Source organism: Geotrypetes seraphini, chromosome 13, assembly GCF_902459505.1.
Source record: "Geotrypetes seraphini chromosome 13, aGeoSer1.1, whole genome shotgun sequence".
Classification (NCBI taxonomy): Eukaryota; Metazoa; Chordata; class Amphibia; order Gymnophiona; family Dermophiidae; genus Geotrypetes; species Geotrypetes seraphini.
The window spans coordinates 53,946,080-53,973,320 of NC_047096.1; the positions used below are offsets into that span (position 1 = coordinate 53,946,080).

The following is a 27,241-nucleotide window of genomic DNA, read 5'->3' on the forward strand; positions in this document are numbered from 1 at the left end:
TAGAAGTTCTAGTGGAATGAGTAAGATATTTTTTTTTTCAAAATGCAACATGGTATTCATTAGAAGAGACACCTGGATGGTTGAGTGTTGGCAGAGCACTGGGATGATTGTAACTGGTGAGGTTGCTAGATAAAATACTACAGCAGCTTCAACCAGTGAAGAAGCACCAATGAAAGAAAGAAGTGGCCTGGAAGATAGGAGCAGTGGTTTGTAGATGGAGGAAAAAGGAAGGATCATACACCTGGAGAGAGAAGGGCAGAACAAAACAAAGCAAAAAGTAAGCATAAAGGGAAAAATAGCCAAGAAGTATTTCCCAGTCTCCTAAAAATTGGGAGAGACATAGGTTTTCTGTTGTTAACAAATGGCCTTGTTTTGAAAAACATTAATAGGTGATTTTACAGATAAGTTTCTTTGATTATTAGTTGAGCATTTGCCTTTTGCACAGATACTGTTTTGGTAAAAGTACACATAGCGCGCCCTAAAGGAGTCTTAACAATTGGCGTGCGCTAAATGCTATGGTCATCTTACCATTTAGCACTCGATGATCATTAGTGCACCTAAATAAAAGGAACCATAGTTTCTTCCTCCAACTTAACTCATGAACCTGGGGTATAAATAACACTTATTTGTGTTTTAATCCATGTACAAAGTTCTCGGTAATCAAATGGTCCATTTAATAGCATTTTTTGATTTGGAAAGAGCTTTTGATGAAGCCCTCTCAGTATCTTCTCTCTCTTCCTCCCCACCCCTCCCCAGTGTGGATTGAAATAGAGATTGAGGTTACTAGTTCAAGAGGAAAGTAAGAAAAGCTGTTTTCTGGATCAATACAAGAATTTATTTTTTTAAGAATTCTATCCAGCATAAGAATTATTTTCACTGACTATTGTATGCCTTAACAATAGATGTCTTTTAGTGCAGATTTCATGCATCCTATCTGTAAAAGCAATCTGTTTCAGATAAGTGCTCTTCTTTTTTCATTACAGGTTTTGGAATTACTTAAATTGCTCTCAATTTAGGCAGATAATGTTTATGCCAAAGTATACAATCTAAATTCCCATGTGCCAGTTTTTTCAGGATACCAAATTAAAATATTAACTTCAGTCAGACTCCAGAGTTCAAATTGTCATACCTAAGAATTTCATTTACTGTATGTTTACCGTAGATTTGTTTGGTCACTTATTCCCATTCTCTTGAACGGTTGTCACTTCATTCTTTAAACTAGGTATTACTTGTTAAGTGCTACTTATAATTTCATGCAAGTCTAGTGTTGCCAGACTTCTATTTGTACGTATTGCATGGTTATTACTGCCAGCGTTTACTCATGTCTTGGAATGTTGAACTTTTCTAGGTGGGATTCCAGAAAATATTGACACTGACTTATGTGGATAAGTTAATAGACGATGTGCATAAGGAATTCCGGGATAAATATCGTAATCAGTTTCAGAAGAATGGCGCGTTGGGTTTTCTCACTGGCACGTTTGATTTTCAAGATGATTTTCAAGATCTCCTTAGGTAAATATTTGGTTTTACTTTATACACTCTTTGAATTAAGACACACACTTATTTTCTTTTAGGATTAAAAGTTGGGTGCTGTATTTTTGTCTAAGATACTGTGCCTGTATTATATAAATGGCGCCTGTGGTGGCGGTCGCCGGTCACATATCAATCACGTGATGGCGCTGTTTATAGAATTGTACCTTCAGGAAAGATGGGTACGGAAATATGGGCCGGAGTTTTCAAGGTCTATGTTTCTGGCACCTACTTTTCACATGAATTGCACTTATGGCGGCACCTTATGATGTCTAATGCTACCTCTGGTGTTAACCATGCCAAAGTGGCATTAGTTGTCGTAAAGTGCCTCTCTGTAGGTGGGATTCTGGCACCTACATTTTCCTTTGAAAAGCTTTTCCATTTTAAACGGCGTTTTCAACTTAATTGAGATACCTAACTTAAGTCGGTGTTTATAGAATCTGAGCCTGTTTGTGTTTGTGTGTGTTTTTGATTTGACACAAAAAGGGGGGAGGAATAGCACTGTATATAAAGGACTCCATTCCTTCATCCAGAACAGAAACAACAATAAGGGCAGACAGTCTGGAGTCACTATGGGTTAAGCTGACAGGAGGGGAAGGAGCTGACATCAAATTGGGATTGTACTATCGCCCACCAGGACAGTCAGAAGCAAACGACCTGGAACTGGAGGCCGAACTGAGGCAGGTGTGCAAAAGTGCAAGGGTGGTGGTTATGGGGGATTTCAACTATCCGGGAATAGACTGGGACATTGGGCACTCAAATTGCACGAGAGAAACTAAATTCCTAGAGGCAATAAGGAACTGTTTCATGGAGCAGCTGGTCACAGAACCAACGCAAGGGGATGCCACTCTAGACCTAATCCTCAACGGGCTAGAAGGACCCGCAAAGGAAGTGGTGGTAATAGCACCATTAGGGAACAGTGATCACAACATGATCCAGTACAAATTAAGCATGGGAACATCAAAGGTGAAAAGAACCACAACGACAGCACTCAACTTCAGAAAGGGAAACTACAAGGACATGAGAAAAATGGTAGGAAAAAAGCTCAGCAGCAACTCAGGGAAGGTGAAGACTGTAAAGGAAGCCTGGACACTGCTTAAAGGCACAGTGCTCGAGGCACAAGACCTGTGCGTCCCAAGGTTTAGGAAAGGGTGCAAAAAAAATCGAACTAGAAACCCAGCATGGATAACATCTGCAGTTAAAAAGGCGATAAGCGACAAGAAATCATCCTTCAAGAAATGGAAAAAGGATCCAACAAAGGAAAACCAGGAAGAGCACAAAAGACACCAGAAAGAATGTCATCGAGAGGTCAGGAAGGCAAAGAGAGAATATGAGGAAAGACTGGCAGGAGAAGCAAGAAACTTCAAACCCTTCTTCAGGTATGTGAAAGGGAAACAACCAGCCAGAGAAGAAGTGGGACCACTGGACGACAGAGACAGGAAAGGAGCAATAAAAGAGGAAAAAGAGATAGCCGAAAGGTTAAACAAATTCTTCTCGTCGGTCTTCACCAGAGAGGACACATCCAATATCCCAGAACCCGAGGTGATTATAAACGGAGAACACGACGAAAAGGCTGGTACAACTAGAGGTAAGCAAAGAGGATGTCCTCAGACAGATAGACAGACTAAAGAGCGACAAATCACCGGGCCCGGACAGCATCCACCCAAGGGTACTAAAAGAACTGAGAAACGAAATAGCAGAGACACTTCACCAAATATGTAACCTCTCCCTAAAAACTGGGGAGATCCCAGAGGACTGGAAAATAGCAAATGTCATGCCCATCTTTAAGAAGGGATCAAGGGGTGACCCGGGAAACTACAGGCCTGTGAGCTTGACCTCGGTTCCTGGAAAGATGATGGAAGCAATGGTAAAGGACACAATCTGCGAACACATAGAAAACAATGGACAACTGAAGGCGAGCCAGCATGGCTTCTGCAAGGGAAGGTCATGCCTCACGAACTTGCTGTACTTCTTTGAGGGAATAAACAGTCAGATGGATAAGGGTGAATCCATAGACATCATTTACCTTGACTTCCAAAAAGCCTTCGACAAGGTACCTCACGAATGGCTACTTAAAAAACTGTGGAACCACGGGGTGCAAGGGGATATCTACCGATGGATCAAACACTGGCTAGCGGGCAGGAGACAGAGGGTTGGAGTCAAGGGCCAATACTCAGATTGGCAATGGGTCACGGGCGGAGTTCCGCAGGGGTCGGTGCTGGGAGCTCTACTATTCAATATATTTATTAACGATCTGGAGACGGGGACAAAATGTGAGGTTATCAAATTTGCTGATGACACCAAACTCTGCAGCAGGGTTAGAAACACGGAAGACTGTGAAGACCTACAAAGGGACCTAATGAGACTGGAAGACTGGGCAAGAAAGTGGCAAATGAGTTTTAACTTAGAGAAATGCAAGGTCATGCATGTAGGGAAAAAGAACCCGATGTTCAACTACAAAATGGGGGGAACACTGCTAGGGGTGAGTAACCTGGAAAGGGACCTGGGGGTGATGGTCGACTCATCACTGAAACCATCGGCGCAATGTGCGACAGCCTCAAAGAAAGCAAACAGAATGCTGGGCATCATCAAAAAGGGTATCACAACCCGGATGAAGGAAGTCATCATGCCGCTGTATCGCGCAATGGTGCGCCCGCACCTGGAGTACTGTGTTCAATACTGGTCGCCGTACCTCAAGAAGGACATGGCGGTACTCGAGGGAGTGCAGAGGAGGGCGACTAAGCTGATAAAAGGTATGGAAAATTTTCCATACGCTGACAGGTTGAAAATGCTGGGACTGTTCTCCCTGGAGAAGAGGAGACTTAGAGGGGACATGATAGAAACCTTCAAAATCCTTAAGGGCATAGAGAGAGTGAATAAGGACAGATTCTTCAAACTGAGGGGAGCCACAAGCACTAGGGGTCACTCGGAGAAATTGAAAGGGGACAGATTTAGAACAAATGCTAGAAAATTCTTTTTTACGCAGAGGGTGGTGGACACATGGAACGCGCTTCCGGAGGAAGTGATAGGCCAGAACTCTGTACAGGGGTTCAAGAAGGGTTTGGATAGGTTCCTGGAGGATAAAGGGATAGAGGGGTACAGATAGAATTTGAGGTAGGTTATAGAAGTGGTCAGAAACCACTTCACAGGTCGCACACCTGAGGGGCCGCCGCGGGAGCGGACTGCTGGGCGAGATGGACCTCGGTCTGACCCAGTGGAGGCAACTTCTTATGTTCTTATCTTATGTTCTTATGACAGATTCATATAAATATACAATACTCTCTGTTATCTGGCACCCATGGAGATTGATACATGCCATATAAACTAGTTTCTGGTTGCTTGAGAGTTACTATAAAAATAGTTTTGTCTCCTTTCCTACCTCGTCTCCCAGCCCCATTTGTAGGTCCAGCATCCATCCATCTGCCCTTCACCCTGCTGGACCCTCTGCATGAATCTGGCCTCCGGAAACCCCCTCACTTGAAACAGTCCTGACCCGCCAACCCTTCCTCCCTCACCTTCCTTAAGCTGTGGGGGGGGGGGGCAGAGTTGGTGGGTAAACAGGCTGCTTATGGCCAGCCCCAGGAGGGCCTTTCCTCTGCTGCATCACTTCAAACATGGCAGATGAAAGGCCCTGTTGGGGCTGGCTGTGAGCAGCCTGTTTACAGCATTGCTTCTGCTGACCAGCTGCCACTGCTGCTTCAGGAATGGGGGGTTGACAGGTCAGGACAGCTGCTGTTTCTTTGGGGCTGGAGGGAAGGAGTTGGTGGGTCAGAACTGCTGCAGCCGTTGCTGCTGCTTTATGTAAGTGTGTGTGTGTTGGGGGTCAGGACTACTGCTGCTTCGGGGCTGGAGTGAGGGGGGTTGGCAGGTCAGAACAGTTGCTGTCGCTGCTACTGCTTGGTGTAAGGGAAGGAGGGGGATTGGCGGGTCAGAAAGCTGCTGCAGCTTCAGGGGCTAGAGAGAGGGACAGAGCGGGGTTGTCGGGGTCATTTGTTTTTCTTTGTGGTTGTGTGAGAGTACTGGTTGTTTGAGTCTCAGATAATTGGGATTCTCCTATAGTAAAAGTCCTTTATCACAAAGAACTGTATGAAGATGAGTTTGATATACACAGAGGAATTGGCAGAACAGCAGAAAATAGGGTACTCTATAGATGTATGGTTTGTAGTGTGTAAGAACATAAGAAGTGCCTCTGGATCAGACCAGGGGTCCATCATGACCAGCAGTCCGCTCACGCAGGGGCCCATCAGTTCCAGGACCTGTTAGTAACCTTCTATCTATACCCTTCTATCCCCTTTTCCTTCAGTAAATTGTCCGAACCCTTCTTGAACTCCAGTACCGTATCCTGTCCTATCACGCCATCTGGAAGCACATTCCAGGTGTCCACCACCCGTTGGGTGAAGAAGAACTTCCTAGCATTGGTTCTGAATCTGTCCCCTTTTAATTTTTCCAAATGCCCTCTCGTTCTTGTAGTTTTTGAAAGCTTGAAGAATCTGTCCCTCTCCACTTTCTCTATGCCCTTCATGATTTTGTAAGTCTTTATCATATCCCCTCTAAGTCTCCGCTTCACTAGGGAAAAGAGCCCCAGTTTCTCCAATCTTCCAGCATATGAAAGGTTTTCCATACCTTTTAGCAAACGTGTCGCTCTCTTCTGAACCCTCTCGAGTATCGCCATATCCTTCTTTAGATACGACGACCAATATTGGACACAGTACTCCAGATGCGGACGCACCATCACACGATACAACGGGAGGATAACTTCATTCGTGGCAATCTATTCGCTTTCTTAGTGACCGCTGCGCACTGTGCCGACGGCTTCATGGTCTTGTCTACTATTACCCCCAAGTCCCTTTCTTGGGTACTCTCACTCAGTAACAGCTTTCCCACTGTGTAGCTGTAACTCGGGTTTCTGTTCCCTAGGTGCAAGACTTTACATTTCTCTACATTAAACTTCATCTGCCATCTCGTCGCCCACTCCCCTAGCTTGTTCAGGTCCCTTTGTAAATCTTCACAGTCTTCTTTAGTCCTAGCTCCATTAAATAGTTTGGTGTCGACTGCGAATTTTATTACTTCGCACTTCATCCCTGTTTCCAGATCATTTATAAATACATTGAACAGCAGCAGTCCAAGCACCGACCCCTGCGGAACACCACTTGTAACTTTCCTCCAGTCCAAGTAGTGGCCCTTCACTCCTACCCTCTGCTTCCTACCCGCCAACCAATTTCTGATCCATCTGTGTACGTCTTCTTCCACCACGTTACTTCAGTTTCCGAAGTAGGCGTTCATGGGGTACCTTGTCAGAGGCTTTTTGGAAGTCTAAATATACGATGTCTATGGGGTCCCCTTTGTCCATCCGTTTGTTAATTTCTTCGAAGAAGTGCAATAAGTTCGTCAGGCATGATCTTCCCTTGCAGAAGCCATGTTGGCTTGTTATCATAAATCTATTCCTTTCTAGATGCTCCTTGATGCTTTCTTTTATCAGCGCTTCCGCCATTTTCCCCGGAACTGAGGTCAGACTTATTGGTCTGTAGTTCCCCGGTTCACCTCTTGCTCCCTTTTTAAAGATGGACGTAACATTGGCTATCTTCAATCCTCTGGGATCACGCCTGTTTTTAGGGATAGATTACAGACTTGCTGTACTTGTGCCGCTATCTCCTCCTTCAGTTCTTTCAGTACCTTAGGGTGAATTCCGTCTGGGCCCAGTGATTTGTTAGGTTTTAGTTTTTCTATCTGCCTGTGAACGTCTTCGAGGTTTACTTCCATGGATGTTAATTTTTCTGCTTGGTCTCCTTTGAAGATTTGTTCAGGTTCCAGTACGTTGGATGTGTCCTCTTTTGTAAATACTGACGAAAAGAACATGTTTAGTCTCTCCGCCACTTCTTTCTCCTCCTTCACCACTCCTTTCCTATCTCCGTCATACAGTGGTCCCACCTCCTCCCTGGCCGGCTGCTTCCCTTTAACATATCTGAAGAACAGTTTGAAATTTCATGCTTCCCTGGTTAGCCTCTCTTCATACTCTCTTTTTGCTTTTCTAACCACAAGGTGATATTCTTTTTGATACTTCCTGTGTTCTTTCCAGTTCTCCTCAGTTTTGCTCTTTTTCCATTTCTTGAAAGAATTCTTTTTATCACCTATTGCTTTCTTCACTTCTTTAGTTATCCACGCCGGGTCCTTTGTTCTGTTCTTTTTGCATCCTTTTCTGAATCTGGGGATATACAGATTTTGCACCTCGCTCACTGTGTCCTTGAATAAAGACCAGGCTTGCTCTACAGTCTACCATTTCTTCGAGCTGCTCCTAAGTTTCTTCCTTACCATTACCCTCATCGCTTCGTAGTTTCCTTTCTTGAAGTTAAAAATTGTCGCTGTGGTTCTCTTTCCCTTCGGTATTCCTACTTCAACTTTGAACTTGATCATATTGTGATCACTGTTCCCAACGGTCCCACTACTTCTACTTCCTTTGCAGGTCCTCTTAGCCCTTTTAGGATTAGATCCAGGGTGGCATTCCCTCTCGTCGGTTCTCTTACAAGCTGATCCATGAAACAGTCCTGTATAGCCTCCAGGAATCCGGACTCCCTAGTGCATTTTGAGTTTCCAAGACTCCAGTCTATCCCGAGATAGTTGAAGTCTCCCATAATAATTGTGTTTCCGCTTTTGCATTCTCGTTTCATCTCGGCTTCCATTTCTTCATCGTTAGCTTCAGTTTGCCCAGGTGGACAATAGTACAGGCCCATCTTTATCTCGGGCCCTTTCCTTCCCGGTATTTTAACCCATAGCGATTCCGGTTTGTTGGTCGTCGCTGCTGTGTCCACTCTGGTTAAGTGTATGCTTTCTTTTATGTATAGGGCTATTTCTCCTCCTTTTTGACCTGACCTGTCCTTGCGATAGAGTTTGTACCCCAGCAGTGCTATGTCCCATTTGTTTTCTTCATTCCACCATGTTTCGGAGACCCCAATGATGTCTAGGTTCTCAGTTTTGGCCATGACTTCTAATTCCCCCATTTTGTTCCTTAGGCTCATTGCATTAGTATATAGGTCCTGGTATTTTTTTGTCTTCGTTTCCTTTCCCTGTGCTTCTATCTTTATTTTCTTCTCCTGTTCTACAATCTTCCTCTTCTGGATCAGTCAACTCCTGTGTTTTGCCAGTGTCTCTTCCCTGCATTTTTCCCACTCAGTATCTTCACGGGATACCTTCTTCCGAATTGTCGACACTTGGTCGACTGTCGGCTTTCCCCTTCTTCTTAGTTTAAAGTCTGTTCTATTCCTCTCCTGACGTTGTTTGCTAGAAGTCTAGTTCCTGCCGCGCTCAGGTGCAGTCCATCTCTCTGAAGAGCTTGCTCTTGCCCAAAAACGTTGTCCAGTTCCTAACGAAGTCCAGTTCCTCACACCATCTCCTCATCCACGCATTTATTGATTGTGGTTCCGTCTGCCTCTTCACATACTGGTATGATCTCTGAAAATGCTGTCTTCTGAGTCCTCATCTTCAACTTCCTTCCCAGAATCTTGAATTGTTCTATCAGTGCACTTCTACTGTAGTCCCTCCTGCTGACATAATTTGTCCCGATGTGGATCATCACTGTAGTCTCTTCCGTCTCTGCTCCTTCTAGGATCTTCCCAATTTTGTCCACGATGTCCTTTGTTCTCACTCCTGGGGGGCAGGTCAACAGTCGATCCTCGCTCCCACCTGCTATGTGGCTATCTACTTGCCTAAGGATTGAGTCTCCCACTAGGATCGCAGACTTTTCCTTCTTCAGTTTTCGCTCTGGTCGCAGGTCTATGTCTTCGGTGTGCTTTGCTGCTGCTTCTTCCTGGCATTGACTAAACCATTCCTTCCCTTCCTGCGGGATTCCTCTGTGTAGGTGGTAGAGAGTTGCGTGGGGACAGAAATCCCACCTGTCCCCGTGAGGGATCCCACCCGTCCCCGTGAGGAATCCCCTCCGTCCCCATCCGTCCTCATGAAGAATCCCTACCATGGTCCAGCATTTATCCCTTGCTCATCTTTCGTGCCTGCCCACCAGCCCCCATGCCCAACATTTCTCCTTCTATCACCCCTCTCCAGCACCATGAAACATCTCTCCCTCCATTCCCTTCACCACTATGTCCATCATTTCTCCCTCTTGCATCCATTTCAATCTGTCGCACTGTTCCCTTTCCACCACAATATTTCTCCCTCTCATCTGTACCTCACTCCTTCCCTATGACCCAAAATTTTCCTTTCTTCCATTCCCGTGTTCACAACCATCTCTTTCCCTCCCTTCCTCTCTCCCAAGTCCATGCCTTCTGTGACCAAAAACGCATTCCCTCCCCCACCTCAGCATCTCTTTCCCTCCCTTCCTCTCTCCCAAGTTCATGCCTTCTGTGTCCAAAAACCCATTCCCTCCCCCACCTCAACATCTCTTTCCCTCCCTTCCTCCATCCTCTCTCCCAAGTTCATGCCTTGCGTCCAAAAACGCACTCCCTCCCCCACCTCTTTCCCTCTGACATCAGCACTGACATCGTGGAAGACTTCCGGTCAGCTGTGTGCTGCGACAGGGCAGGTAGGGAAAAGAAGACGAGCCTCACGGCTCGAGTGCATCGGAACCCCTCAGGATCCCCGTGACCCTAGGAGGCGTCCCCACGGGATCCCTGTGACCCTAGGGGCATCCCCACGGGATCCCCGTGACCCTAGGGTGAGGTTTAGTCTTTGTGTATAAACGGATCTAGTAAACAAAACGGCAGTAGCACATGTAAGATCAAAGTATAGTATATTTAGGGACGGTTCTATAGCACAGAGTGCATTCTAAGTGCATCTTTTTCCCCCACTCTATTTTAGGGCAGCGGAAGAGAGCAGTAAAAATAGAGCTCCCACTGCCATGAAAACTTTTGATCAGTCACAGAAGTCTCAGAAAACTGTGAAATCAATGATCAAAAAACCAGAGGAGAAGCCAAAAGAGAATAGTAAGAAAAACAAAGCTGCCAAGAAAGAAGGTAAGTGGACATATTCTCCCCTTTTCTTATTCCTTGAACTAACTAGTAAATGAACAGGAGGCTGTGATAACATGGGGGGTTAAGATATATTAAAAAAATATATTAACAGTGCCAGGTAGAGGACACTGTTTAGTCCTCTTGTGGCCTGCTCCTGCAGGGTCATGATTTGCATTTTTGTCTCAGGAATGTAGCACACTTTGTTTGATTCTGGTCTGGATCCTCAGGGTTGTTAATGCAATCTTTAACAAATAACATATGCCAGCTAGGTCAAAGACAACCTTCTATAAGGTCCCAAGTTGAACTTGTCCAACCTGACTGTTGACGTTGCAGTTCATACATTTGTGGTGGAAATGCATACAGTGAGGCTTTATTTCCTTCTGGGCCTCCTTAGCCTAGCTGTGCTCTGAGCTTTTTATACCAAATCACTGGACCATGCATAAGGTTTACGATGGTTCTGCCATTGTGAAGGGAGTGTTATTAGAAGAGAGTGGTGGCTTTCGGTAGACTCCCTCAGAGGCTTCAAGACACTTTGTTTTATTTCAGCACTTTAATTTATTTCGGCGTTTAATATGCTGCCTTTTGAATACATCACAGCAGTTCAAGACGATTGGGAATTAATAGCAAGAAAAGGAATGCCATACATACCAAAGAAAACCAAGGTTGGGATGAAAGTCAAGGAGAAATGAAAGTTACAATTCAGTCAGCAGGTCACTAAAAGCTTGCTCAAACAAACAAATTGTCAAACCAGCCAGAAAGCAAGCAAGTGAGGAAGCTGATTCCTCAAGGTGGGGGTAACAAAGAAAAGTGCTGACTTGCTGTGGACTCTTGAGCATGCGTCATGCACAGACAGTATCATAAGGTAGGAAGCCTGAAAAGAGATCAGATAGGAACACAGAGGTAAACTGAGGAGCACACATAAGCAGAAACATCTAGTAAAAAGCACCTTATGAACTACATTGAATATTTTTAAATTAAATCCTGTAGTGAACCAGAAGCCAATGGTGATGAGCTAGAGTGGTGTTATATAGTTAGTTTTTGGGGTTTTTTTGCACAGGAAAGTAGATGAACTGCAGTATTGGACTAACTGCAGATCTTTTAAAAGGGTTTTGCTAAGGCCAGTATAGTCTATAAACAGGATAAAACTAGTGCATACACCATGGGCTGGAAGCACAACTTGCCCTGGGTGCAGGTGAATTAAAAAAGACATCGCCAGCTCTCATGTAAATGATTTTTTTGTTTTATGCTTTTAAGTGAAGATTGTACATATTCCTAAAGAGGTTGATACTGTGTTGTTGTTTTTTTGCCTCTCCGTCATGGGAAGGGATGGGGTGTATACTTTCTTTTTTTTTTTTGAAAATCATTTTTATTAAGAAGGGAACAACAGGGCAACAAATACAACAGGTACGCCTGAGGCGTATATACCAAAAGGTGCCAAGGCAAAGGGCAAGTACAAAAAACAAAGTAGAAATCCATAACAGCACCTAGGAAAGTGTCACAAAGAATATAGAAGAACAAAAGAATTGCCGAGGAGGAGAGCGTCCCCCCACACACCGGAACAGGAGAAATTGAACTACAAATACAAAATGTACGAAACAGGCTCATCCCGCCCCAGCGGAGAGGAAAGAAAGATACCAAAATCCCCCCAGGGTCCCCCCTTAGGAGGGAAGAGACTCAAAATGCAGCGTCCACGTTGGCCCCCCTACAGTTTATAATAAAGAAAGCAACAACAAAAACCAGCCATCCAAAGCAGCTCCCTCGTCCAAGGGACTGCTCACCACAACAAACAACACCCAGAACAACAAACACACCACAAGCACACTTCAGTCTCCCCCTATCCCCCCCTATACCGGGCAACCAAAGGTAGCTGCAGAAACTCTTTCCAAAGAGCCTTATATGCTAGCCGCTCAGGATTTAACGAGTGCCGGTAATGTTGAAGCTCAAAGCTAGCCAGATCAGACAGCTGGGCCAGCCAACTGTCTTGTGGAATGGGCCCCTCCCTTGTCCAGTGCAATAAAATAGTACTCTTGACCGCCAAGAAGATCAGGTAAACGAAGCGCCTCTGATGCTCCGTTAGTCCCTGAGATTCCAGCAAGGTTTGGTCCCCCAATAGCAGGGTTTTATAGTCCCACTCCAAATCCCTCTGCAAGACCAAGCGAAGCTGCGCAAAAGACGTGTTCCACAGGGTGAGCTGAGGGCATTCCAAAAAGGAGTGCAAGAGTGTTCCAGGGCTCCCCCCACATTTACTACACAAAGCATCGTCCCACAGACCCATCCGCATGCCCCGGTGCTTGGTAATATAGACTCTATGGAGAACCCGAAACTGAGTCTCCTGCCAAGCCGCCGAGCGCACAAAGACCTGGAGAACCCGAAAAAGCTCCCAGAAGGCCTCGGGTGTGTAGGAAGTAAAAAGGTCACGGTTCCACTGATTCCGCAAAGAGGTCAATAAGCCCTCCCAATGAGCAGCTCCAGCGAGTTTGTACCAAACAGAGAGCGACCCCAAGGAAGCCGGGATGCTCAACAGATAATCATCCAGAGTCCCACACAACCATGCCGAACCATGTAATTGGGAAAGACTATCGAAGTAGTGGTGGGCCTGCAAATAAGCAAAAAGCTGAGTATTGGGAACGGCCCAACGGTCCTTGAACTGCGCAAAGGAGGCAAAGGCACCGGATCAGTATCCATCATCGAAGAAAGGGTACAGGCCCCACGTGAAGCCCAAGACGTAAAGGGACCACAGCCTAGCCCAGAAGGAAAAGCAGGATTGCCCGTCAACTGTAAAAACGGGGACGCCAAGGGTGTTTTGCCCTGAACCCTACGCCACCACCAAGCAGAACGGCCAAGCAGAACGGCCTCAAAAACCTCAATTTAGAGGGCAATCCCCCTCCCCCACTCACGGGGTCCCGAGGAGAGTGCAACAAAGTCAAAAACCGAAAAGGTGCACACCAATCAAGCATCCAACCCGGCGGAGAGAACCGAGCGGATCCGGATACCCCCTCATGAATAAAGCGTATAAGAGCCGCCACATTATAAACTCTAAGATCAGGTAGACCAAGACCACCCTGACCCTTAGGTAGGGTCAACTTGGCATAACTAATACGGGCAGAACGGGAACGCCACAAGAAGGTGGTAAAGATAGAGCAAAGCTTACCAATGTCCCGTTGCAGGATCCAAAAAGGCACAGTTTGTAATGGATAAAGAATTTTAGGCAACAGAACCATTTTAATGAGAGCAGCCCGGCCAAATAGCGACAGTGGGAGTTCCCTCCACGCCTCGCATAGGAGTCCAATCTTCTTGATGACGTCCAGAATGTTAGCCCTATACAGAACTCGGGGGTCCGGATGAAGGTAGATACCCAGGTACCTCATGGGCTGACGCACTGGCGGGATAGGTAAGTGCGCATGCCACGGCTCCTAGTCTAGTCCTGCAAGAGGTAATACCTCAGACTTATCACAATTAACCTGAAGGCCCGAAAGAATCCCAAAATTCTACCAAGCGAAGAGCGATCGGCAGATGGAGGGGAGCCTGATCAAGAAAGAGCAAGATGTCATCAGCGAAGAGGGTGAGGCGACACTCAGTACGCCCCACCCTAATCCCCCGCAGATCAGGACAAGTGCATATCTTAATGGCCAAGGGTTCCAAGGCCAATACAAACAGAAGCGGCGAAAGAGGACAACCCTGGCGGGTCCCCCGGCAGAGTTCAAAAGGTGACGAAAGACCTCCATTAATAAGTAGGCGAGCTGTGGGCCGATCATAAAGGCCCTGAATCCAGTGCACAAAGTTCCCGGTCAAACCATACTTCGGCAAAACCCAAAATAAATACTGCCAGGAGATGCTATCAAAAGCTTTTTCCATATCTAATCCTGCTATTGCTGAGGTGCCTCCATCCCCTCGGCGATCATGCATGGCGGATAGAGCCTTGAGCAGGTTCATAGAGGCATACCTATGAGGAACAAACCCCACCTGATCTGCGTCCACCAGGTGCGGTGTAAAGTGATTTAGCCGAGCCGCTAAAATGGAAGCCAATAACTTGACATCCTGGTTCAATGAAGAAATGGGTCTATAAGAACCAACCTGCGTGGGATCCTTCCCCGGCTTTGGAAGTAGGGTGATGTGAACCAAATTAGGCCTAGGGCCAGTCTCGCTACAAGATAAATGATGAAAATAAGCTTGCAAAGGCTGGACCAATATATCAGACAGAATTTTATAATACTCTGGTCCGTAGCTGTCCGGTCCCGGGGCTTTAGCCAGATGCATTTTCGTAATGCCTAAGCGGATTTCATCCGCAGAGATTGGGCCATTCAACTGCTCTGCCTGACTCTCCGAGAGACTCGGCAAGGGGAGATCCCGAAAGAAGGCGTCCCGGTCATCTTCCGTGAAGGCCCGTCTGGCGTAAAGGGACTTGTAAAAAGCCACAAACTGGTCTCGAATTTGAGCTTCCCGAGTGAAACTCTCTCCCTGCTTATTCCTCACCAAGCGAATAAGTTGTTTTTTCCTATAAGGACGCACCAGGGTCGCTAAGAGCCTGCCCGCCCTGTTCCCCCATTGGTAGAGCCGAAATTTCTGAAAATAAATACTATGGCGGGCTCGTTGGTCAAGGATCGCGCAGATACGGAGGCGAATGGCCTTAATCTGCTGGAGGACATCTGCATCCCGACTAGAGCAATGTCGCCGCCGCAGAGCCGCCAGATTCCGTGAGAGCTCCAAGAGCTCTGCCCCCTGCTTTTTACGTCGGGTTGCAACATATTGTATAATATGCCCCCGCAAGAACGCCTTAGAAGCCTCCCAAAAGGTTTCCGGAGTCACATCAGAGGTGTCATTATGGGAAGCATACTCAAGCCAATGAGCTCTAAGAAAAGTATGAAAATCCTTATCACTATACAGTGCGACCGGAAAACGCCAAGAGCGCTCCTCCCCCAAAGCCAGAACCACTACGGAATGATCAGATAACGGCGTAGCCTCAATGGTAACCGTGTCGACGCGGGAAAATAAGGAAGAAGATACCAAAAGATAATCCAAGCGCGAATACATGTTATGAGGGTGCGAGAGAAAAATATATTCACGGTCGAACTGGTGAAGCGTTCGCCACGTATCAACGAGTTCCAACTGACTACAAAGAAAGTTCACCCCCCGTTGGTCCTGGTTGCGGGTCTGCGGCTTGGCAGGAGAACAGTCCAAAGAGGGGTCAGCCACCACATTGAAGTCCCCTCCAACTATCAACTGGTAAGTGGGATATTGTGTGAGGAGACCCAGAAGCCCTGAGAAAAATTTATGGCTATAAACATTGGGGGCGTATATATTGCCAAAAAGAAAATTATACCCCCATAATTCCCCTAGAAGAAGAACATAACGGCCCTCCTTATCCTGAATAATCTTATGGACTTGAAAGGGTAGCTGTTTGTGGACCAATATTGCGACCCCCCGTTGCCTACTGTTATATGCAGAATAGCCCACTTCCCCGACCCAGTCTCTGCGCAACTTCTCATGTTCGGCAGCAGTAAGGTGGGTCTCTTGGAGATATGCAATATCAACACGATGCTGCTTAAGCCAGGTAAATATTTTCTTACGTTTAATAGGTGAGTGGATACCGTCTACATTGAAAGTGGTTACCTGAAGATTAACCATAGCTGCTGAGAGAAAAAAGCCACCAGCACTCCCATAGAATAATCCCATACATACATACCGGAATCCGAGCCTCCCAGCTAGACTCAGCTCCAGAAAACAACATCACAAAAGCAGGAACATACCCACCAGCTCCTCCAGTCGCCCATGGAGATATCAAGCGTCCCACCCCTCCCATCCCCATTCGCCCCATACATCCCTCCACACTCAACCACAGCCACACCACACTCAGACACCGACCCCCCCCCCCCCAAACCCCCCCTCCCAGAAAGCTGTCCCCCAAACAGCCACCACCCCCAAGTCATACAGACTCCCATACACCCAAACCCTTGCTCATCCCTCCCCCGGATGCAAAAAGAAAATACAATAAGAAATGTAAACCAGACACACAGCTGCCAAGGAAGTAATGCAGCCCTAAGAGCCCCAGAAATAGCGGGAGAAAGATACTATCCAGAGGCTAAAGCAGAACTACCCCCCCTGCAGTACCAAAGGTAAACAGTACACAAAAAGGCACAACAGGTACCAGCATCACGCAAAACAACAGGAAAGAGAAGAAAAGAACAGAGAAATGCCACCAAGCCCCCCAGCTGCCAGGAATGTATGGTCCAGAAGCATCAGCCCTGTCCGCTACAGCAGAATATGGAGATGACAGAAAAAGAGTACAGCCAAAGTTCAAGTCCACTACACAGCCAGTCCCCAAAAGTGCGCAGAGTGAGCAGAGCTCCTCCAACAGGTAACCAGGAGCGGAAAGGAAGAATGGTCCCAGCAACGTCCCAGGGGGTCAACAGGAGCACCCCTGCAGCACTAGAAAGTTCGGAGAAGTCACCAGCGAACCCAGTCCTAGCCGGCAGAACCCGAAAGGACGGAAGTCCCTCCAACATCACCCAGGAAGGGTGGCCAGGAAGGCGCGGACCTCCTCCGGAGTGTTGAAATAAGCAGCCCTGTTATCATGGAACACCCTGATCCGTGCAGGGTACTGCAGGGCAAACCGGATCTGGCGTTGGTGTAGCTGGGTGCAGTAGGGCACCATGGTGCGCCGTTTCTCCGATACTTGAGCTGAGTAGTCCTGGAATATCAAGATTTTCTGGCCTTCATAGGAAAGATCACCCTTTGCCTTACAGCAGGTCAGTAGCCGTTGCTTGACTGCATAATTCAAAAGACGAGCTATGACCGGCCGGGGCCTGCGGTCACCCTCGCAGCGAGCACCAAGCCGGTGGGCCCTTTCCACCAATAGTGGTACTCCTCCCGTATCCAGATTTAGTTCCTTCGGCAGCCAGGTTGACACCAAATCCCGCAGGCCCGCATCAGGCACAGATTCAGGAATCCCGATCAAACGGAGATTGTTGCGGCGGCTGCGGTTTTCCAGGTCCTCGGCCCTGTCCTCCAAACGCCCGCATTTCTCCTCGAGCGCAGAAGCCTTCGCCTCCAGAGCCCCGGTCCGGTCCTCCTGCGCTGACACCCGCTCCTCTGCCTGTTGAATCCGCATGGCCTGCCGTTCCAGGGTGTCCTTGATGCCATCCATCGAGGACTGCAGGCGAGTCAGCTTGTCATCCAGGATGGTGGTCAGGTGTTTTTTTAATTCTTCAACCGCCTCCGATTGCAGCGTGACCATCGGGCCTGGGAGCGCTGTAGCAGGGGATGTGGGCGTCGCCATCTTGGCGGGCGTGTGGAGGCCTTGCGGTAGTTTTGCTGGCCGGAATGCCCGAGTTGGCATACCTCGGAAACCGGCCAAAAAGGACAACAGCCGGCGGCCCCCGATCTGCCCCACTGGAAGATGTCACCAGCAGCGCCAGAGCCCAAGAAAGGCGGCGAAAATGCCGATATCGAAGCCGGAGTAATCGGGAGAGGTGAGCAAGCACGTCTGCTCAGCTTGAGTGCATCACGTGACCGGGGTGTATACTTTCTAACCATCATTATGACTGAGTGGTTTAACCTGTCAGAAACTGGCAAGGAAAACACATGCCCTTCCCTACTACTGCTCCATCTGAGTGCCATATCTAGCTTGTCTTATTTTGCCAAAACTTGAATGCACTTGAAAATTGAACTGAGAAACTGATTTGCCCCTTTTCTTTATTCTAGATTCTGCTCAGTGTATTTTCTAACTCCCCATTCACAGCTGAAAAACAGCATTGTACTGGTTTTTTTCTGACATCATGAGCTGTCTGATGTCTGTCCTTGAACCCTCTCCATGTCATGTTTTGCATGGTTGTGCATCTAATTACCTAGTGGAACAATTAACATTTTTCAATCCTGATCGTCCACTGCGTGATACAGCTTTGTTTTCCCTTCTGCTCGTGGTTATGTATACAAAAGGATAGTTGTTGTTAAAATTTATCAAGCCACTATTTTAGATTATATGCATTTTAGGAAATTGTTGAAATCAACATTGTTTGTAAAATTTCTGGGTAATTTGCATATTACTATGATTATTTAGCCTTTTTAGCTCATTCAAAATTAACATTGTCTGGGAACTTTCTGGTATTTGTGTTATCACTGAGATTGTTCAGTCTCTTTGAATTGTTAACCGCATAGAACTCCGAGCTTTTTCAGTATAGAAATATGATGTTATGTTATGTTGCAATCTCAAAACATACTTTTCAGAAATGATGAATGTGGGTCTTGAATTAATAGAAGTGTGTGTTTAAAATTGTACATTTCATTCTGGGTTACAGTATGTTACTGTCACTTTCTTTGATCAGTAGCTATATTGTAGACATAGTTTGCCTATTCTTTTGGGACAGTGTCTCTCAAACTGTGTGCCAAGGCATAGTGATGTGCCTCAAAGAGATTCTGGGTGTGCCACGAGAAATTCCAGAATTTTACTTTAATTTATAAATGACATGTATGACGCATACACAAGAGTTTGTCATTGTTATTAGCGTCTGTGTGCATAAGGATACAACCGCCCAGACAAGCATTGTTCTTTGACATGATTGGTCCTTGAAAACTAATGGAAAGTATCGTATTTTTCGCTCCATAAGATGCACCCTAGATTTAGAGGAGGAAAACAAGAAAAAAACCCATTCTGAACCAAATTCTCCCTGCCAGGCTCTGTACCCTGTCCCCCTTCTGGTGGTCTAGTGGTAGGCAGGAGCATAGGGTAGGAAGGCCTAATGGCCTAGTGACAGGCAAGGCCCCCCACCCCGAGGCAAGCAAGCAGGCAGGCAGGGCCCCCCTAAATTGCACAATCTTTCTTCTCTTCTTCACTATCCATTTCTTCCCATTAAGTTTCACATCTCTGTATTCCTCCACTTTCCAGCATTATTCCATGTCCCTGTCCCTATGCTCCCTCCTTCTTCAGCATTTCTTTGCTCTGTCTCTTTCCCTCCCCATGTTAAGCTTCATTTCCTTCCTCCTGTACTCCTCATGCCCACCCCCCACCCCGAGGCAGGCAGGGCCCCCTGTACCCCCTCCCTCTTCCCGTACCTTATTTTAGTTCCTGCAGGCCCGTTCCTCCATGTCCCGCCTTAACACGAAGGGTATCAGAGGAGCAGCGGTGGAGGCAGCTGAGGCCCGGATGTGCCGACCAGCGCTGTCATGGGAGAAGGGAGGGAGGAGAGCGAGAGGCAGGGACCAGCTGCTGTTGCCATAGCCGCTCGCTCTCATCAGGGCCGCACCACCATGCCAGGACTCCCAGCGGCTTCCAGTTCCGATGTCTGCTGCTCGCGTCCAGCCCGCATGGAGTGTGTGGGAAGCAGGACTCACTGTCTGCAGCTGCTTCTCCAGTGGCAGAGTAGTGCGCAAGGCTGCCTGCCAGGTCGGCTGACGCAACTGCCACCCCTTTCCTTCTGTAGTGGCAGAGCGACGCACAAGGCTGCCTGCCTGGTCTTGCACCATTTCCCGCGAGAACGGAAGTGACGCGGGACTAGGCAGGCAGCCATGTGCGCCACTCTACCACTACAGAAGGGAAGAGGAGGTATCCCTGTCAGCCGACCAGGCAGGCAGCCTTGTGCACCGCTCTGCCACTAGAGAGGCAGCCGCGTCCAGTGAGCAAAGGCACCAAAATTCGCTCCACAAGACGAACCCTTATTTTCACTAATTTTTTTGGGGGGAAAAAGTGTGTCTTATGGAGCGGAAAATATGGTAATATTTATTTTTTTATGCAGTAGTTTTTCTAACTTGAGCAACAAAGCAATCAAGGCTTTGCTACTGTTTGGATCTTCTTATCATTGTGAACTTGGATTTTCAGTTCTTACAAATTAAATCGAAAAGAAGGAAAAGATGATAGTTGATGAAATGCGTGTTTGCTTGTCAACCATCGAGCCGCATTTTGAGTTAATTTGCACTAAAAAACAAGCACATCCATTGTGTTGATTAGCAATTTTATTATATCTACTTTAGTTTCACCTTTGTTACAATTATTAAAGTTTATTAAAATTATTTTTGTTTTGATTGAATGCAAATCAGTTTCTAAGTGTTTTACAAATTATAATAAAAAAAGGGGGACGAAACAGACAAATATTCACTTGACAATACTTGACCAACCAAAAATCAATAGGAAAGATGGGAGAACTACAAATTAAAAGTAAAGAATACATAAAAGGTAGACCATAATAGAGAGGGAAGGCAATCAGGATTATTGACCAGCTCTGGCTGTACAGTACTCCCCCGATATTCGCAGAGGTTCCGTTCCAGGAACCCCAATGAATGCTGAAAAAAACGCTAATACATTTTTTAGCGGGGGAGACAGGAGAGGGCAGCCGGAGAGACAGGAGATGGCAGCTGAAGCGCCGGCTAGTGAAGGAAGTCACTCGCGGTATGCTCCGACCACCTCTTCCTATACTAAAGTCGGGCCTTACCAATCAAGAGCTGCGTGTCAAAACAGCTCCTGATTGGGGAAGCCCGACTTTAGTACAGGAAGAGGCGGTTGGAGCATACTGCGAGTGATTTCCTTCACTCACCGGCGCTCCGGCTGCCCTCTCCTGCCCGGTCGGAAAATATCAGGAATGACTGGGACCGCAAATCGCGGATTGCAAATTTGCAGGGGAGCACTATAGGGTTATTCCATGTCAAGTGATCAAGGGCTCCCTGCATGACCATCACGGATTTTGATAAAACTTTATGCACAAAGTCCCACATGTATCAAACGAACTTTGATAAAGTTTTAGTTTCGCCTGTGGAATATTCGTGGAGATATAGCCATTTGTTTGAGTAAAAGGGGACCATAGTGTAAAATATAGACAGCAGATATAAATTCAGACACATTTTGATCAGTAAATTTAAAATAAACTCATTTTTCCTACCTTATTGTCCGGTGATTTCATGAGTCTCTGGTTGCACTTTCTTCTTCTGACTGTGCATCCAATCTTTCTTCCCTTCTTTCAGCCTGTATGCTTCCTCTCCTCCTGAGCTCATTCCCCTCCCCCCAACTTTTTCTTCCTCTCTTCCTGCCCCCTTTCTTTTTTTCTGTTTCTCTTCCTGCCCTCTTACTTTCTTTCTCCAAGTCACTGCTAATGTCACTGCCATAGGGGAACAGGCCCCAAAGCCGCTGGCCGCCGCCCCCACCAAACTCTCCCTACTTCGGGCCGACCAGCATTCCTCTCCCCGATGTCAATTCTGCTGTCAGAGAAGAAGGCTGATCGGCCCAAGATCACAATCGATTGGGGGAAATGCTGCCGGGCCCTGCCTTCGCGGAAACTGAAAGTAGGCAGGACCCGGCAGCAAGAAGAACAAATGTAAAACTTCACTGACCTGTCTCCCGCCTTAGCCCGTAGTGAATTTATGCTTCGGGGATCTAACATGTGCGTGCTGGCTTCCCTTCTCTTCCCTCCCCCCCCCGGACATAACTTCCGGTTTCGGAGGGAAGAGAAGGGAAGCCGGCGCACACACGTTAAAACCCCGGAGCATAAGTTCGCTATGGGCTAAGGTGAAATCTTCAAGCCGGCTTTTTTTTTTTTTATGTTGAGCAGCAGCAGAATTTAACTGGGCGGTCATCTAAATTACCTGGGCGGACCGCCCAGCTGAAAGGCCCTAGGGAGAACACTGAATTATAATGGGCTGCGAAAAACATTTGCTCCATTTAGTGTGCCAGAGTTAAAAATGTTTGAGAGACACTGCTTTGGGAGGATAAAGAAGACATATTGGCAGTGGAAAAGTGGGACCAATTCAGCATTAGCACTCTTCAAAATTTGGGGGAGGGTATGGTGCCCACTCCCAACTACACTCCTATGGTTTCAGCATTCAAATATTAGATCAAGATGATGTTTATATTACTGGGCTCTTAATTAAACGCGGGGGGCCTGATGTTGCTGTTGCAGAATGTCTTAGCTTTGCAATTGTGTTAACAGACACTCCTGAGAACAGCAGACATCTAGTTTGTTGCCTCTTCCAGCCTGTGTACACAGCACTTTTCCTGATGTGATGACAATATTGGCACTGGATAACATGACATAATATGTGCTGTGACCCCCATATTTACGCAGATATTGCATGCAAAGAATTATTGCCTTTGATATACTGCTACTACTACTATTTAATATTTCTATAACACTGATAATTATATGCAACGCTGTACATCAACACATTTAAGAGATGTCCCTTCTCAGTAGAGCTTACAACCTAAGTAAGACAATAGGACAAATAGGGACTGATAAATATATACCACTTTGAAAAGGTGTTCTGGTGAGGTGATATAAAATGTTTTATAAATAAAATTTGGTTCAACTCTAGACCCTAAAGCTGCTGTTATCTCCAGTAAAGCTGCAGCAGTGGTGAAGCAGACACCTGCCTCTGTGCCTGGGAACTTGGAGGAATTAAGTAATGAAGAACTTATACAACGGAATCGGGATGCATTGTTCAACAGATATAACAAAGCAGGAAAGAAAACCAAGTAAGAGGAGGCTGTAATGAGGGTTACAGCACATTAGCAGTATTCTTTTATTTTTTTGAGTAGAAGATCTGTCAGTTGGTATTTATTGAAAGCTCCCAGATGTTTTTCATATTCTTCCCTTCTTGTGCAAACAGCATATGATTCCTTATGGATGGGTTGCGGACCTCGGTTGTCTGAGCAGTTGTAGAATTTCAGCAAAGGAAAGGTCGTCACCAGTCTTGCGATAGGATTAGCCCGAGCTGTCAGCTGATATCAGTCTTGGGCAATTTGGAAAAAAAGCTCAAGTCCCTATGATGACAGGTGTTCTCTCTTACAAGAAACAGCATGAGGGAACTCTCCTCTGCAATCTTAGGTCTGGTGTGGCACACACTGTCACTTCAGTTTCCATCTCCTCCTGCACAATCTTGTATCTTTTTCTTCCAAGCACCCAACTTTTACTGACTCTTTTTTTTTTTTTTTTTTTCCTTTGTCTGACTTTTTAAGGTGATTTCTCCCTTCTTCAAGGTCATTTTCAGAGACCAATCGGTGCCTGACTTGCAGGGGTAACTTGGGTCACATAGCTCAAGACATGAGACCCGCTGGTCAGTATCAGATGTAACACAAATCATCCAATAGAAAAGACTTAATTAAGGTGCCAGATATTACAAGTCTACAGATTTACCGTAGTCCTTTTCCCACACATTCCTTTGGGGATGCAAAGGGCTCTAGTCATGATATTAGGTGACCTTGGCGTCACACACAGGTTGCAGAAATTTCAAGGTGCTTTAAGAGTGAGAGAAAATGGTGTTTGCTAACTCAGGCTCAGCACAAAATGGAATTGCTGAAATAGTCCTACAGGTGACTGAGGCGTGTCCTTGTACAGCATACCATAGGGAGCCATGGGCTTATTCCCCTCTAGTCGCTCCACTAGTTAGAAGGGCCAGAAAGCCTGGTTAGAGCCTCTAAACTATGACTTGGCATCGCCAGCGAAGCGCATTTACGTGGATGCCCCTGACGTTGACAGGAGACATGGGGTAGTCCATCAGAGGTCCCCAGAGATTACAGGGCAGGTCTTTCACCTCGATTTTATGACTGATTTATACAGCTTAAGCAAAGGGTTGTCAAGCTCCATCTGTGAGCTAACTGGTCTTTGCTCAGAGGAGTTTTCCTTCTCAGAGTGAGGCCCTGCAGCAGGCATTAAGAGCTGCCAGAGGGCCAGTCGGAAACGGACTGGGACGATTTAGGGTTGGATATGTATCTGCTACTCTCCCAGCATGCATCCTCCCTGGAGGATCTGGAGTCTCGGTTTGAAGCAGGCGACTATGGGTCAGTGGTAGCTGTAAACCAGGGTGAAAATCCGACTCTGTGCAGGCTATTTAGGCCTGCAGATCTGATGGAGGTGATTTACAGTTTTTCTGCAGGAGTTAGATCTTGAGTCTCAGCAAGTTTCTGCTGCCTAGCTCTTGCTGCTAAAAAGTACTAAATCACAGTCCACCTGCTTTGCTTTCCTTCTCACCCAGAGATTACCAGAATGAATCCGGAGCATTGGGATTCGCCAGAGTGTCCTCTGTTGGGGGCCAGGGCAGTGATGAAATTGTATCCCATTGCTTCCAATTTCCAGCAATTATTTACTCCGCTTAAGGTAGATTCTTTGGTGGCACAAGTTATTAATAGAACTTCTTTGCCTAGCAAAGGGGGCGTGGTCCTGACTTAGTCCTCAAAAGACAATTTGAGGCATTAACTTTAGGTCCTAAACTGTGGCTGCAGCTTCCTTTCTGGTGTGGACCTGCCATAAAATGCTCTGCCAGAAGCTGGCCACAGTGGGGGGTGGCGGGGAGCCCTCCTTTGGTATTGGCCAGGGTGGACTATGTGGTGGATTTACATCACACTCATGGTAAAGTATCAGCTTACACGATTTCCACCTGTAGAATGCTCTGGATCAGGCAGTGGGCAGAAGATTCAGCATCTAATGCCACGATGAGCAAGCTTCATCTCAAAGGTCAGATGCTTTTTGGAAAAGGACTGGACGACTTAATGACCAGCGTTCTAGTCCTTACGAAACAGTCAACCATGAAGCTCCAGGAGTTCCTGTCATAGTTTCTTACGTGGCTATAGAACCAAACCCCACGCTATTGCACCGCAGGTCCTCATCACAATGGTCCTTTCAGAGCTCTAGACAGAGGTTTGGGGGCTCCAGAAGAACCCCCGCAGCCAGTTCTCACTCAGCAGAAAATACTAAGAAGTTACAGTGATGCCAGTTGGCCTCCAGTATGCCTTGCATAAGAGGCAGACACTTGGAGTTGTGGGAGACTTGGGCGCAGCTTTCTTCTGACCAATGGGTGCTGGACATCGTTCAAGAGGGATACAAACTTGAATTCTTTTGGCCCCTCGGAGACCTTTTTTCTGGCTTCTTTGACAGGAAGACCAGAGAAAGCATATGAGGTCAGAGCAACTGTACAATGGCTGTTACAAATTGGGACCATAGAGCCAGTACCAGATGTAGATACTCGAGATATTTCTTTGTGCCCAGGAAAGACTCAGAAGACTGGAAATCAATTCTGGACTTCAAGGCAGTCAAGGCAATGTTGAAGGTTCCCAGATTCTAGATGGAAACGATAAGATCAGTCATTGCCTTGGTAGCTCTGAGCGAGTTTTTAGCCTCAATAGACTTGAGAGAGGCTTCCATATCCCCATCTTTCCTCTCCTAAGAGTTCTCTCTTGCTTTGGTACGGATTGAGGAGAGGGGGTGCTACCCAGAGAGACAAGGGGGCAAGTTGGGGTGTGCAATCCATTCGTAAGGAATCGAGCTGTTCTACAGGAAAGAGGATTATTGAGGTAAGAACCTAATCCTTCCTTATGCTGGGTGCTCTGTGTCTTGTTGTTTTTTAAAGCTTCTGGTAGATTACATTTTGGAAGTGGTAAAAAGCCTTTACTTTTCAATTTGACACTTAAGGGGGATTTCTGTAAATGGCATGGCAAAAAGGGTGCTGGAAAAGATAGGTGCTAAGCACTCTTTTATAAAGGGCATGCACCCTTTATAGGATAGCGCTTAATGCTGATTCTCTGGGTGCCAAACTTACACCTGCTGAAATCTGGTGTAAATCCTGGTGCCCAAGTTGGATGTACTTGCCCATTATTTTATAACACTCTGCGCAACTTTTAGGAAAGCTCCTGACCTGCTTATGTCTCTCCTGGTGCCAATTATTGATATTAATTGATTGTTAGAATCTAATTCTTGTTTCTTAGTGTCAGGTCCACTGTTCTGAACCCATGGGTGTTATCCCTCGCTGCCAGTAGGTAGCAGTAGAGAAAACTGAATTCTTCCAGTGACATCACCAGCATAAACTACATTGTTTGTTGAAACAATCCAGTATTTTTCTCTACCTTCAGCAGGTGGTAGGTCGTCCCGGCCTAGTTCCCTGCTTTGCTTGCTGTGGCTGAACAGCGTGGTCAAGCCTAATGGCCACTCTTGGATCTCTGTTTTAGTACCATACTTGGTTGAGCTTGGAGCTTGGAGCTTGGCTCTGAAGCCCCCAGTCACACTTCTGAGTGTCACTATGTGAGGCTTTTGGTCGGTCCTATAGGGCCTTGCCCAAGGGGTGAGGGCCCCCATTTCCCTCTCTCTTGCCCCTTCACTCTGTTTGGTTATACTCCCCCAACCCCCACTGGCTTCCCCTGCAGTTCCAGTGCTCGTTTCAGCAGCACCTAAACAAAAAAAAATTTTCAATTGGCCCATCTAGCGTTATGCTCTTTGTCAGGGGCTAATTCTAAAGAACTAAGTAGGGAATTCCCCTTTAGGTGCACCAAGAGAGAGCCAAGGACAGCAGAAATGCTGGAGCTCTGGGTTGAGGTAGGCCAGGGTAGTCACAGGTCTGTCATGTGGTAGGACAGTGTTTCTCAACTCCGGTCTTAGAGTACCCCCTTGCCAGTCACGTTTTCAGGATATCCATAATGAATAATACATAAATTTGATTTGCATACACTGCCTCCACTATATTTATTTAATTCATTTTCTATCCAATTTCCCCAAAGAGCTCAGAATGGGTTACAGGTTATATATTTAACAGGTTACGATTTGTACTGGATTTATCCTAATTTGACACATACTAGGGATCTAATACCAATATACATAATATGCAGTTAACAGGATAAATTTGACATAGTTACAGTACAAGATTTATCAATATAAGTTTTTATCCTAATGTGACATAATCGATATACACTAATATTTCTTTGTAATCTCTTGGCCTTAGGCAGGGGAATTAGGTGAAGAGGTGTGTTTTTATTGCTTTCCTAAAGTTGAGGAGTCCTTTAAGAGATCTAA

General features: G+C 46.4%; 1 protein-coding gene across 3 annotated transcripts in view; it reads left to right on the forward strand.

The window, feature by feature from the left end:
• Positions 1–27,241, forward strand: part of SRPRA (SRP receptor subunit alpha) — a 71,529-nt gene that overhangs the window by 2,715 nt on the left and 41,573 nt on the right. For 2 of the 3 annotated variants that reach the window (XM_033919113.1, XM_033919112.1), the window contains exons 3-5: positions 1,349–1,512; positions 10,336–10,490; positions 22,779–22,938. In XM_033919113.1, the coding sequence (XP_033775004.1) occupies positions 1,349–1,512; positions 10,336–10,490; positions 22,779–22,938 (479 nt within the window). Of the gene's footprint in view, positions 1–99; positions 278–1,348; positions 1,513–10,335; positions 10,491–22,778; positions 22,939–27,241 lie in introns of those variants that run through there. The other variant, XM_033919114.1, reaches the window with a different exon arrangement.